The sequence below is a fragment of the Dreissena polymorpha genome, chromosome 4 (assembly GCF_020536995.1).
Source record: "Dreissena polymorpha isolate Duluth1 chromosome 4, UMN_Dpol_1.0, whole genome shotgun sequence".
NCBI classification, from domain to species: Eukaryota; Metazoa; Mollusca; class Bivalvia; order Myida; family Dreissenidae; genus Dreissena; species Dreissena polymorpha.
Genome location: NC_068358.1, coordinates 67,628,089 through 67,642,204, shown reverse-complemented (window position 1 = coordinate 67,642,204; position 14,116 = coordinate 67,628,089). Strand labels below are relative to the sequence as shown.

Below are 14,116 nucleotides of genomic sequence, written 5' to 3'. Positions count from 1 at the left end.
TGTCCACTCTCCAATTGAAGTAGTTTTCATCTGATCTTCACCAAATTTAGTCAGATGTTACATCTGAATGATATCTAGGTCAAGCTCAAATATGGGTCATGCCGGGTCAATAACTAGGCCTCGAGGTCACTTAGTGCATTTCAAGCATTGAGCATGGTGTCAAAAACCTTCGAACGGGCGTATCTTTTGACAGTTTGGCACTCGTTATAATATGATAATTTATCATTCAAAATGATGTTTTCACAAATTAATATCATAGCCACACGCTAACCACCTGTGATTGATAGCTAGCATGCCGAAAAAGCTCGCCAAAACGTACATGGCACATTTATAACATGGCATTATAGCTCGCAAATATTTATCCGGTACCTCAAAGACATGCCAGTATTGTGCGCAAATATTTACCTGACACCTTAATAATATGCCAGTATATCCCACCAATATGTGCAAGGAAACCTGGTTATATACCAGATTATCTCGACAATATTTGGGTAGCAACTTCCTAACATGCCAGTAAAACTTTCCAATATTTACCTTGACACTTGATGCCATGTCAGTTTATCTCACCGATATTAAACTGACATCTTGATAACGTGTCAGTATATCTGGCCAATATATACCTGGCGTGTTGATAACATTCAAGAATATCTCGGCACTATTTACCTAATACCTTAATGACATGCCAGTAAAGGTCGCTAACATTTACCTTAAAGCTTGCACCTTGATAGCATGCCAGTATTTCGCGCCAATATTTACCTGGCACTTTGATAACATGCTAGTATAGTTCGCCAATATTTTACTGCCATCTGCATAACACGTCAGTTTAGCTTGACAATCTTTACTTGGCCTCTTGATTAGATGCCAGTATATCACGCAAATATTTGCCTGGCATCTTGGTTACGTTCCAGTATATCACACCAATATTTACTGGCATCTTGATAGCATACCAGTATATCTCACTAATATTTACCTTGCAAATTGATAACATGCAAGTTTATCTCACCAATATTTATTGGCATCTTGATAACATACCAGTATATCTCATCAATATTTACTGGCATCTTGATTACATACCAGTATATCTCATCAATATTTACTGGCCTCTTGATAACATACCAGTATATCTCATCAATATTTATTGGCATCTTGATAATATACCAGTATATCTCACCAATATTTACTGGCATCTTGATAACATATCAGTATATCTCCTAATATTTACCTTGCAAATTGATAACATGCAAGTTTATCTCATCAATCTTTACTGGCATCTTGATAACATACCAGTATATCTCATCAATATTTACTGGCATCTTGATAACATACCAGTATATCTCATCAATATTTACTGGCCTCTTGATAACATACCAGTATATCTCATCAATATTTATTGGCATCTTGATAATATACCAGTATATCTCACCAATATTTACTGGCATCTTGATAACATATCAGTATATCTCCTAATATTTACCTTGCAAATTGATAACATGCAAGTTTATCTCATCAATATTTACTGGCATCTTGATAACATACCAGTATATCTCATCAATATTTACTGACATCTTGATAACATACAAGTATATCTCATCAATATTTACTGGCATCTTGATAACATACCAGTATGTACCACCAATATTTACCGGCATCTTAATAAAATACTAGTATATCACGCAAATATATACCTAGAACTTACAACTCAGTTGTTCCAGAACTGTCAGAGCCATTTGCATTTAACTTGTCCTCATTATGTCCTTGTTCAATATTTAATAAAAAAAATATATAACTAAAGAAAAAGCCACTACTTTATTGCAACAGATATAGCCATCTTCTTTACACAAAGTTGCATACTTTATGAAATATATTTACGATTTTTCTTACTGCAAATTTGTGCGAATATTTTTTGAAGATGCATCGCTTACTTTATTTGTTTAATATAGTTGATGGATGGATCATATGTCTGTGTATAGTAATACTTAACCCTATATTATACAAAATGTGGATATGAAAAAAACAACCCCTGATACAGTTTCTGGAGTTTGTTTTCTACATTTAACACTACAACAATTTTATTATTTTTACCCTTATTATTGCACACTAGATATTTCCTAAAAGTATAGTTTTTTTCCAAGCGTTTGAATACACAGCTAAACAACTGAAAGAGAAAGAGAAGGACGTCTTAATGAATAAACATTGAGATTCACACATACACGTGCACATATGAGACTTTTCGATATCATTGTGTTTGATATATGTTTAAATAGTACTTCGCATTTTAACATAATATTGTGTCGTGATAAGACGAAAAAGAAAACATCATCTTACTACAAATGTTTGCCGTACTCCTCAGTTGGTATTGAATTCGTTCTTGAAAGACTGAAACGCTACCGACATCTGCAAGTTTTCTAGAAATAACACAGTTTGACTTCAATTTTCTATCAAAAAGTATTGTGCTAAGATGTTCCATTTTTAGGAAACAAAGATATTCGTGTAGACCCGCGTGATGCGAAAATGGGTTTTATGCCATATGCGGCTAGTGTAGCTATGGTCCAGCCTACGCATCCGCAGTAGGTAAGGAGATACCAAATCAGACCACGAAATCCTGCGTGATTTATAGCGGACAGCGCAGCTCCTAACCAGACTGCGCAACAGCACAGACAGGGCTTTAGCTACGCTAGCTAATGCACCATAAGACCCATTTTCGCATGACGCGGCTAAGAAAGTATGATTTGAATGTGTCGAAAGAAAGCTGCATGTTGATTAAATATTTGAATACCATATATTTCGATTGTTAAAAGAAAACTCAAGAGATGTCAGGACGCAGGTGATGTGATCTCCCGTTGAATTATTTTTATTTACGAACATGCACGTGTGGTTTTAATACACGTGCAATTAATAACACACATTTCATGCGGTGAATATGCGTCAAACAAGTTACAAAAAACACACAACAATTTAAACCTTTTTGTTTAATTAAATAATTTAAAATGTATTTTTCTAACCGTATTTCAAAGTCTAGATATTATATTTTAGCGTCTCCGATCGATAATATTGTCAATCGCGATTGAATCTGTCAGCTGGCGATTAGAGTTGAAAATGTTAAAAAAAAGGGCTATTATCAAACAAATCGAGGTTACTCTATAAATGTTATAGTATTCATTAGTTTAAAAGAGCTCGGTCAGCAGCTGGAGCGTGCACGTCGCGATCGGGGCGAGAATCACTCGCAGAAGATTTTCTTTATATCTCCGAAGAATCGCCAAGCGGGATGGTAATTGTCCTTAGCCATCGAGACTTGACTTTTATCATTTTCTCGCGCGTGTGCTCGCCTGGTGTGTCTACCTGTTATCTATAGACGTTGGGTTATTCAACAAGCGGCCAACATTTTAATGATTCATTCCATTCTTTCTGACTCGTGCTGTATAGATCTGGTAACCTGATACTATTGATCATCAATTTACATTTGTAACTGGATCTGGATGAGTACGTTGCAGGGCCTTACAGCATCGGCGCAACGGTAGAGGTTGGTTAGTCCCACTGTATGACTGTTGGCCTGAAACTGCCAACTGTGCCTGCGCGCACTACACTTTGTTTCAGGTTATTCCACTATATTAGTGCTTTAGATAAGAGTTTTAAATTGAGTATTTGTCAATAATGTTATCTGCTTTATACCCGTTTGTCTGAACAAGTCTTAGTGGTAACTGTACGTTTTGATTGCCGGACTGGGGTAAGGAAGTCTTGGCTAGTCAGGGCTGGAACCAGCCCCTCAACCACCTTTTAGCAGGAGATCAGTCAATTGGCCTTTCTTCTTTCTTCGTACGTTTCAGCATATTTGACTCGCAGCTTAATTGGTGTTTTGGCGGTATAGACTCCGGTGATGAACCTTGCCGATTGTTTTTCGATCTTTTTAACATTGTCTACGTGTTTTTGAAGGTGTGGATCCCAGACAATCGAGCTATACTCGAGAGTAAATCTTATGGCAAAGTATGTGGCTTTGCGACAGGATTCAGGGCAAATTTTCAGGTAACGTCTAAGGAAGCAGTGTAGAATTTGCTTTTTTGGTGATCTAATTTATACGTGAGCTCCTTGTTGATCCTCAGATAATGTTACTCCTATGTATGGGTTTTCTAGGACTTGTGGAAGGATATGGCTGTCGAGCTGGTAAAATTTTGAGGTTTTCTAGTTTATGGTTAGGATATAGCATTTTTTGGCGTTGACTCGCATGCCCCATGTGTTAGCCCAGATTTCTAGTTTATTCAGGTCTTTCTGTAGGATTTCATGGTCCTAGCGACTTTTCATGGTGCGTTATATTAACAATCATCTGCAAATAGGCGGACCGAGGACTTGACTGAATCTGCAATGTCGTTGGTGTGGCAGAGGAATGGCATGGGACCAAGGACTGTGTCCTATGGTTCATCGGAGTCGACATTTACCGGATTTGATTTCTCACCTTCCAAAATAACTTCCCTGCTCCTGTCTGTAAGGAAGTCCTCAAGTCAGAGGCTGATGTTACCAGTGACGCCATACTGCTCCAGTTTATGTAGGAGCTTTTTATTCGGGACAGTATCGAAAGCCTTTCTTAAATCCAGGATAGTCATGTCTATATGCGTGCCAGAGTCACAGTTGGTTAGAAGGTTTGTAACGATCTTTAGTGATATTATCTATCGTGTTAAAATACGTCGAGTAATCAACATTCGATTTGTTTACGTCTGCCAATTTTCTCGCTTTTGTATCAGCCACGTTCGCATGCGAAAAAAAATCCGGGATCAAAACAATAACAATAAATTGGTCTATTGCGCAATCTGCAAGGGAGACAACTTCCGACCTACAAATATGAGGTTAAGTTTGCGATGGTTCCAAAATCAAAGAGTTAACTTTGATCAACGTGATGCCCGCGATGGAAAGGCGAAAAAAGGATATTATTATTTACTAGCATTTCTTGCAGTTACTGTGCCAAGTATCTACTTCGCAATTATACAACCAATGATGAATCCGACAAAATGGCGTTAGTATTCGGACATGATGTATTTTCGGACTCAGAGTATATATTTGTCCAAATTAGTTTAAGCCAGCAGTCGCACAAATGTAAATTTAAAATAAACATATTCGTTGCCTTTATCAACATTTGTATGCTTATCTGTAAATTGCAAGTATGATCTGCATATGATTGATCCATGAATCTCAACTTGACAAACCTCCTGCAGTCTTTTAAACTTTGAATTACATGGTCAGGGTCTGTTTTTACTACTGCATAAATCAACCACATGATGATTGTCTTGTTTTCTTAACAAAAGAACACATGTTTTGTGCTTTAAGCATTAAGTGATTTTGCTGATTAAGTGTCATTTCTGCTGATCTTCTATTACCATTTAATACAATTATTGTCCCTACCGGTGAAACAGGAGGGGACTTATGGTTTGAGCTCTCTGTGTCTGTCTGCGAGTCTGTCACACTTTTCTGGATTTTCTGGATCCTGCGATAACTTTTAAAGTTCTTGATATTTTTTCATGAAACTTGAAACATGGACAGATGGCAATATGGAGATTATGAACATCATTTGATTTTGTTCCTACGTCAAGAATTTTTGTTGACATGGCAACAAATAGACTAGAAATATTGCTGAAAATGGTAGATCCTGCGATAACTTTAAAAGTTCTAAACAGTAAAATCGAAACTAGGCAAATTTTTACAGGACAGTAGGTCCTGTAAAATGGGATAAAATACAGGACCTCCTATATTTTGACAGGACCTACCAGCTACAGAATATATTAAGTAAAATAACTTGGTTTCATTGCTGGGATCAAAGTGATAATTATATAAAATGATAAATGATTAAAAAGCTATTAATTTCAAGGTCGCACATATGTATCTGACGTTATATAATAATACATGCCATACATGGTACTAGTCTTGTTTAGTTAAAACATATCCAAAAAAAAGTTGAACACATGTTAACAGTAAATATACATTTTCTCATCAATCATTCTAATTTTCCGCCGGGAATCGCTCCTTCGTAATATCTTAAGAACATTTTCCAAAACGAAAGTAGCCGATACTTGTTTACTTAAGCTACCCTACCTCTATTTTTTTATACCGGAAAATCGGTCCTGTAAATTTGACCGACAGGCCAGACCTAACAAAATTTTACAGGACATGTCTGTGGTTCGGCCATGTTTGGCTGAGACTGTCTTAATATTTTTTCATGAAACTTGAAACATGGATAGATGGAATTTCAAGAAATATGGAGATTATGCACGTCATTTCATTTTGTTCCTACGTCAAGAATTCTGGTTGATATGGCAACACATAGAATAGAAATATTGCTGAAAATGGTGGAGTTTCACCGGTAGGGGACCATATTACTTGACAATAGTCTCGTTTTTCATAATATTTAAAAGTTGTATCTAAAATCAGGTGAGTTCTTACAGATTTACTAGAGATTTCCAATTTTGATAGTCTGTATCCTACAGAGATTTACTTAAGGTTGTGACTTTCACTTGCATAGAGAACACATTGCTTTGAATATTTACTTGCACCCGGTGAAGAAAGGTCTAACAATCTTTAATTAAATAATTATTTAATTTTTAACACATGCATTTGAAAATGTAATTTAGCAAACAATGAAACACAGTCAACTAATTTATGTTAAATGAATTATTTTGAGATATGTTTTGAAACTACTTGCTACTAGTGCTGCAACAATATATCGGTATATATCGCAATACGCAATTTGATATTGTATTGCGATACGATTTTCATCATACCGGTCCGAAAATTCTACAAAAATTCATCCACATTTCGTCCAGAAAGTCCGAAATAATGATATCATTATAAGGTAATCAAAACAAATTGGTGTTCAGTAAAAATAAATTGTAACGTAAAAATAGCATTCTTAAAATTATATTATATGGAGAAGCGTTGTTACATGGGAGTCCGCAAGATCTGCTTTTGCATTTAATACTGTTAAATTTAAGATGAAGCTTGTAGAAATACGTAAAAAATTATAATTATATAATCCAAATAAAAAATTGATGTCATTATAAACAGAAGTAATAATGATCATTTTTTTGTTACAGAATTATGATAAGTTATACGACAGGTTTTTTAACACCCACAATTCTTGTTTGAGTTGTTATTCTTAATGTTTAATGGGAATATCCAATGGACAAAATGGCAATACAAATATTTTATAACAAAATGCTTTGTAAAGCCAAAAAAAAAGTTAATTGTGTTTATAAAGCATTTTGTAAAAAAAGCTAGAATTGCCACTAGGATATAACTAGAACCTTGACATACAGTTTATACAAAGGTAATGTACGTGTAATTAAGTTGGTTTTGGTGATTAGCTGGCGAGTTATAATTCTGGCACAAGCTAGCAATATATTGCAATATATTGCCTTACAGGTTATTGACGTATTGTTGCAGCACTACTTGCGACTGTTTTTAGCTCACCTGAGCACAACGTGCTCATGGTGAGCTTTTGTGATCGCTTTTTGTCCGTTGTGCGGCGTCAACATTTGCCTTGTTAACTCGCTTGAGGCCACATTTATTGTCCAATCTTCATGAAATTTGGTCAGAACATTGGTTTCAATGATATCTTGGATGGGTTCGAAAATGGTTATGTTTGCTTGAAAAACATGGCTGCCAAGGGGCAGGGCATTTTTCCTTATATGGCTATAGTAAAATCTTGTTAACACTCTAGAGGCCACATTTATTGTCTTATCTTCATAAAACTTGGTCATAAGATTCATCCCAATAATATCTTGGACGATTTCGAAAATGATGCCGGTTGGTTGAAAAACATGGCCGCCAGAGGGCGGGGCATTTTTCATATATGGCTATAGTAAAACCTTGTTAACACTCTAGAGGCCACATTTATTTTCCAATCTTCATGAAACTTGATCAGAAGATTTGTCCCACTGATATCTTGGATGAGTTTAAAAATGGTAACCTTTGCTTGAAAAACATGGCTGCCTAGGGGCGGGGCATTTTTTCTTGTATGGCTATATATGGCTATAGTAAAATCTTGTTAACACTCTAGAGGCCACATTTATTGTCCAATCTTTATGAAACTTTGTCAGAAGATTCATCCCAATAATATCTTGGACTAGTTCAAAAATGATGCCGGTTGGTTGATAAACATGGCCGCCAGGGGGCGGGGCATTTTTCCTTAGTAAAATCTTGTTAACACTCTAGAGGCCACATTTATTGTCCAATCTTGATGAAATATGATCAGAAAATTTGTCTAAATGATATCTTGGATGGGATCGAAAATGGTTACGTTTACTTGAAAAACATGTCTGCCAAGGGGCAGGGCATTTTTCCATATATGGCTATATAAGGCTATAGTAAAATCTTGTTAACACTCTAGAGGCCACATTTATTTTCCGATCATCATAAAATTTGGTCAGAAGATTTGTCCAAATGATATCCTGGATGAGTTCGAAAATGGTTTTGGTTGCTTTAAAAACATGGCCGCCAGGGGCAGGGCATTTTTCCTTATATGGCTATATGTGGCTAAAACCTTGTTTACACTTTTGAGGCCACATTTATTGTCCAATCTTCATCAAATTTGGTCAGAAGATTGGTCTCAATAGTATCTTGAATGAGTTCGAAAATAATTATGTTTTCTTAAAAAATAATGGCTTCCTAAGGGGCGGGGCATTTTTCCTTATATGGCTATAGTAAAATCTTGTTAACACTCTTAGAGGCCACATTTACTGTCCGATCTTCGTGAAACTTGGTCAGAAGATTCATCCGGATAATATCTTGGACAAGTTTAAAAATGATGCCGGTTGGTTGAAAAAACATGGCTGCCAGGGGGCAGGGCATTTTTCCTTATATGGCTATAGTAAAACCTTGTTAACACTCTAGAGGCCACATTTATTTTCCGATCTTCGTGAAACTTGTTCAGAAGATTTCTCCCAATAATATCTTGTTATCTCAGGTGAGCGACTTTGGGCCTTTCAGGCCCTCTTGTTTGTTGGGTTTTTTTGCTTGTTTTTTATCATTTATGATCAAGGCTAATCATCTAAAATAAGTCACATTTCAAAGCATTCTGAAAGACTTATGAAACTGCTTTTTTAAGCTTCAAAAGCTCATTATTTTTTCCTGTTTTTCAAACTGTAGTGTAATTAAAGTCACAACTGCTCAAATGACATGTTTATAGTGTAACCAAAATGTTGACATGAGGTTTGTAAAGGTTGTTTTGTGTGACTATTTATGTTATAGGTTTCTGATTAAAAATTATGACTTTCTTAATTTATGATAATAACATACCTATTGGAATGTTGGTCTCACCAACTAACATAATGCAGTTTCATTGGCAAATTTCATGCAAGTTGCCAAAGTCCATCAGTTTGTCATGAAACTTTTAGCAGCGATATATACAATCTAATGTGTTTGATATTTGAAGAAGAAACATAAATGTTCTTATGATAATTGGCTTGCCTGGCAGGCTTTTCCAAGAGAATTCCATCTTATGTATTTATTGTATCAGTTCTATTTTCCTTCCTTTAGCCCTTCTTGATCTTTGAAATGTTTCTGTTCAACAGAAAAGATTTCCAACGAGGCACGCAGAGGCATTGACAGAGAACAGATTCAACCTGGTGGTAATATTTATCAAACTATAATTAGTGAAGTAGACGATGAAACACGTAGGATAGGTTAATATATTCTCTTAAAAATAAATTGCCATGATATTGATTAAATAAGGTAGTGTAGTGTTCTTCCAGGACTTTCGCAGGAATAAAAAGTGTTACATCAACATAAGCGTTGTTTTTCAGTCAGGAGCAAAGTCCACAACATCTTAGGATATAAGAGCAATTTTCCATTTATCAATCTTTGTGTGTGTCCATTTATTAACCAGGTTTTCCGAAGGAAAAAACTGGTTATTAGATTGGCGAATGCGGGCGGGCTGGCTGGCTGGCTGGCTGGCGGGCTGGCTGGCTGGCGGAATAAGCTTGTCTGGGCCATAACTATGTCGTTCATTGTCAGATTTTAAAATCATTTGGCACATTTGTTCACCATCATTGGACGGTGTGTCGCGCGAAATAATTACGTCGATATCTCCAAGGTCAAGGTCACACTTTGAGTTCAAAGGTCAAAAATGGCCATAAATGAGCTTGTCCGAGCCATAACTATGTCGTTCATCGTCAGATTTTAAAATCATTTGGCACATTTGTTCACCATCATTGGACGGTGTGTCGCGCGAAATAATTACGTCGATATCTCCAAGGTCAAGGTCACACTTTGAGTTCAAAGGTCAAAAATGGCCATAAATGAGCTTGTCCTGGCCATAACTATGTCATTCATTGTGAGATTTTAAAATCATTTGGCACATTTGTTCACCATCATGGGACGGTGTGTCCCACGAAAGAATCACGTCAATATCTCCAATGTCAAGGTCGCCACGACTAAAAATAGATTTAAAAAAAAAAAAAAACTTACAAAGGGGGTTAATTTTTTTTGGTCATTTCAAAAGTTCAGTTTGAGTTTTCTCCCTTTATCAGATTTTTTTTTCACAATGAAAACCTGGTTTTGTGACAATTTTGTCCCTTGTTATATTTATTATAATGAAATAGCAAATAACCTAGGAGAAAAATGAGTAATATCTATATATATTTTTCCACAAATAATTTGATGTTTTTGTATTGTATCAATTATTTGTGTTGAAAACATATAGAAATAAATGAATAAAATGAATAAAAAACATGCATGAGCACACTGCCCTTATGATGAGTTTTTGTTATTGTCTTTAGGCAGTCGTGCAATGGAAAGATTTATCTTATGAGCACTATATTGATCACAGTTATTTCCCAATTTTCATGAAACATGGGTCAGAAGTTCCCAATGATATCTTGGCTGAGTTTGAAACTGGGTCGTATGTAATAAAAAAAAAGGTCATTAGCTTGTGAACACTTTGGAGGCAACATTCATGTATCATATGTTGTTGAAAACAAGTTCAAGTTAAAGAAAAGGCTGGTAAGCACGGTATTGGCCAAAATTATTGCCCAAATCTTCATGACACATGAAGTCCAAATGATATCTGGCTAATCTCATTTTTTACTGTTTCACAAAAGTAAAAGAACTGTTAAAATTGCAGATCTACTAATCATTGTTTCAGGCATGGACATGTGGAGTGATCCGTTTAAGAAGAAACCCAAGTCACAGTGATGGAATGGTGTACGTGTTGTGTTGTTGACTTTTACCACTCGCCTGAGGGTACACTCTTGTAGTTGCTGGTGTGTTGTGTCACAGACATTGGTTTGAATCCTTCTGCTGGACAGTGGTCACAATAGACTGAGATATGTCTGACGGAATGTTCATGACTTGAATTAAAATACAAAGTTAAATTCAGGTTGTTTACATCACCTGGATTGCTCATAGTGTACATATGCTGGGAAACCCTCAACATTTGATAAAATTTCATTAATGTATGGTAACAATGATAATCTCTTAATTTTTATGCCCTTGGTAGCGTGGCATAAAGCAGTTGAACTGTCCGTCAGTATGTCGGTCTGTCTGTCGGTCTGAAAACTTTAATGGCCATAACTTTTTCAATATTGAAGATTGCAACTTTATATTTGGCATGCATGTTCATCTCACGGAGCTGCACATTTTGAGTGGTGAAAGGTGAAGTTCAAGGTCATCCTTTAAGGACAGACGCCATATATTTGACATTTGACCTTGAAGTATGACCTTGACCTTTCACCACTCAAAATGTTCAGCTCCATGAGATACACATGCATGCCAAATATCAAGTTGCTATCTTCAATATTGAAAAAGTTATGGCCAACGTTAAAGTTTTCGGACGGACAGATGCCATATATTTGACATTTGACCTTAAAGGATGACCTTGAACTTGAAAACTTTAACATTGGCCATAACTTTTTCAATATTGAAGATAGCAACTTGATATTTGGCATGCATGTGCATCTAATTCAGCTGCACATTTTGAGTGGTGAAAGGTGAAGGTCAAGGTCATCCTTCAAGGTCAAGGTCAAATTTTGCAATATTGAAGATAGCTAATCGATATTTGGCATTGATGCATATATAATCGAGCTGCACATTTTGAGTGGTGAAAGGTCAAGGTTAAGGTCAATGGTCAAATTTTGCAATATTGAAGATAGCAACTCGATATTTGGCATAGATGCCTATCTCATGGAGCTGCACATTTTGAAAGGTGAAATGTCAAGGTCAATTTCATCCTTCAAGGTCAAATGTCAAATATATGGCATCTGTACGTCCGAAAACTTTAACATTGGCCATAACTTTTTCAATATTGAAGATAGCAACTTGATATTTGGCATGCATGTGCATCTCATGGAGCTGCACATTTTGAGTGGTGAACGGTCAATGGTCAAATTTTGCAATATTGAAGATAGCAACTTGATATTTGGTATTCATGCATATCTCATGGAGCTGCACATTTTGAAAGGTGAAATGTCAAGGTCATCCTTCAAGGTCAAAGGTTAGGGTCAAAGGTCAATTTTTGCAATATTGAAGATAGCAACTCGATATTTTGCATACATGCATATCTCATGGAGCTGCACATTTTGAAAGGTGAAATGTCAAGGTCATCCTTCAAGGTCAAACGTCAAATACTAGTATATGGCTTCAAAGCGAGCAGTAGGGGGGCATTGTGTTTCACGAACACAGCTTTTGTTTAACATTGTTATCCACATTTCCAATAACACATAAATTTATAAATAATGCTTTGTTGTGTACTAAAAAATAGAATTTAACTGTTATTTTTACAGCAATGATACATAGTATTACAATGTTTTCCCAAACTACCAGCTTTGTAATGGTCGCATAGATTTCATAAATATAAATCTTCCTATTTCAGTCATACATTTGTATCAGGTACCTTTTGCATGTAGCAATTTGCTGGCATACAATTAAATTTTCTGGGAGCATTCAGATATATTACGGTAATTATATTGGGTGTCCCAGCATGTAGCAAAAGTACAGCACTAGTTATGTGTGTTGTGTTATTTTTTTTTAGGTAATTTGTATCCATCAGGATTAAAACAAGAATAACAGGCAGTTAAATTAACAAACGTTTTAATAGTTATACAATATATTATTTTCAAACAAATTCGTAGTAAATAGTTTATATGTGAATATGAAATTTATGATTTTGTTAATGCTATTTATGTAAATAAATTATTAATTTATACATGTGTTATGACTGGATAGTTTTCGTTTAAATACTGATACAAATAATGTTCATACATTGTCAAATGTATCTGTACACCATCTTACATCTTCAGTATGCAATCTCACAGGGTAAACATTTTGTAACATTTTTAAAGTGCACATTGGCATCAAGTTGGTCATGGTGTCCTGATCACATTTTACTCTGTAGATTGGTCTATGACGTTGACAGTGTCACTTCTTCCCATAACAAATAGTTTATTGTTGGCTGAGTGGATGTCAAATGGCTCAAAGGATGTCTGGATGAGGTCAATTCGCTCACCTGCTGCATTCAGACAGATAATGTTGGACTGGGTAGTGACGTACACGCCACCTGTAGCGTCTGATGTGATGGCACCTAGCAGGAACTTCTCTTGATTGCTCTGCTTGAAACTCTGTGTGAATACTAGCTCACCAGCTGTAAAGTGTTTGAGTGAACATTTCAACTTATCTTCAAACTAATGTGTATTTTTAAGTTTATGAGGGAACATTTTAAATTACTAGTATGTTGACACTAATGTGTTTATGGTAACTGGAAACCAATATACTACCTGACCAGTTAAAACTCAAATACAGATGATTGAAAAACGAAACGCCTATTTACATGCTCTATCTTACAATTGTAATGTGTGTTTAATATCTGATGAACAATTTATGTATCATATGATCATTTTAAGTGATTTAATTCAGATGATTAAATCAATCTGTGTGTGTCTACCTGGCAGTAGACAGCAGAGGTCTGATAATACCCACCAGGTGTTTAATAGTATATCATACCTTCCTTGTATTAAACAGTATTTTGTTTGTTGTTGGATTTTCTACACTATTTCAGTCATATCACGAAGGTTAGTTAAAAACTGGTTAGCAGATCGCCAGAATAAAGTGCAATTATGCCAGTGACTGACAACTGCCCTATCTG

At 35.7% G+C, this 14,116-nt stretch overlaps 1 protein-coding gene and 1 long non-coding RNA gene across 8 annotated transcripts in view; one reads left to right on the top strand and one right to left on the bottom strand.

Annotated features, from left to right (window-relative positions):
* Positions 1-4,786: 4,786 nt before the first annotated feature.
* Positions 4,787-14,116, top strand: part of LOC127879121 (uncharacterized) — a 135,677-nt gene continuing 126,347 nt past the window's right edge. The window contains exons 1-3 of one of the 2 annotated variants that reach the window (XR_008048914.1): positions 4,787-5,002; positions 9,552-9,608; positions 11,123-12,089. This is a non-coding gene — a long non-coding RNA (uncharacterized LOC127879121). Of the gene's footprint in view, positions 5,003-9,551; positions 9,609-11,122; positions 13,179-14,116 lie in introns of those variants that run through there. The other variant, XR_008048913.1, reaches the window with a different exon arrangement.
* LOC127879108 (uncharacterized) overlaps positions 13,049-14,116 on the bottom strand; it is a 34,042-nt gene continuing 32,974 nt past the window's right edge. For 5 of the 6 annotated variants that reach the window (XM_052425770.1, XM_052425769.1, XM_052425771.1 and 2 more), the window contains one exon: positions 13,049-13,615. In XM_052425770.1, coding sequence (XP_052281730.1) covers positions 13,359-13,615 — 257 coding nt within the window. In that variant the 3' untranslated portion in view covers positions 13,049-13,358. The remainder of the gene's footprint in view (positions 13,616-14,116) is intronic. The other variant, XM_052425776.1, reaches the window with a different exon arrangement.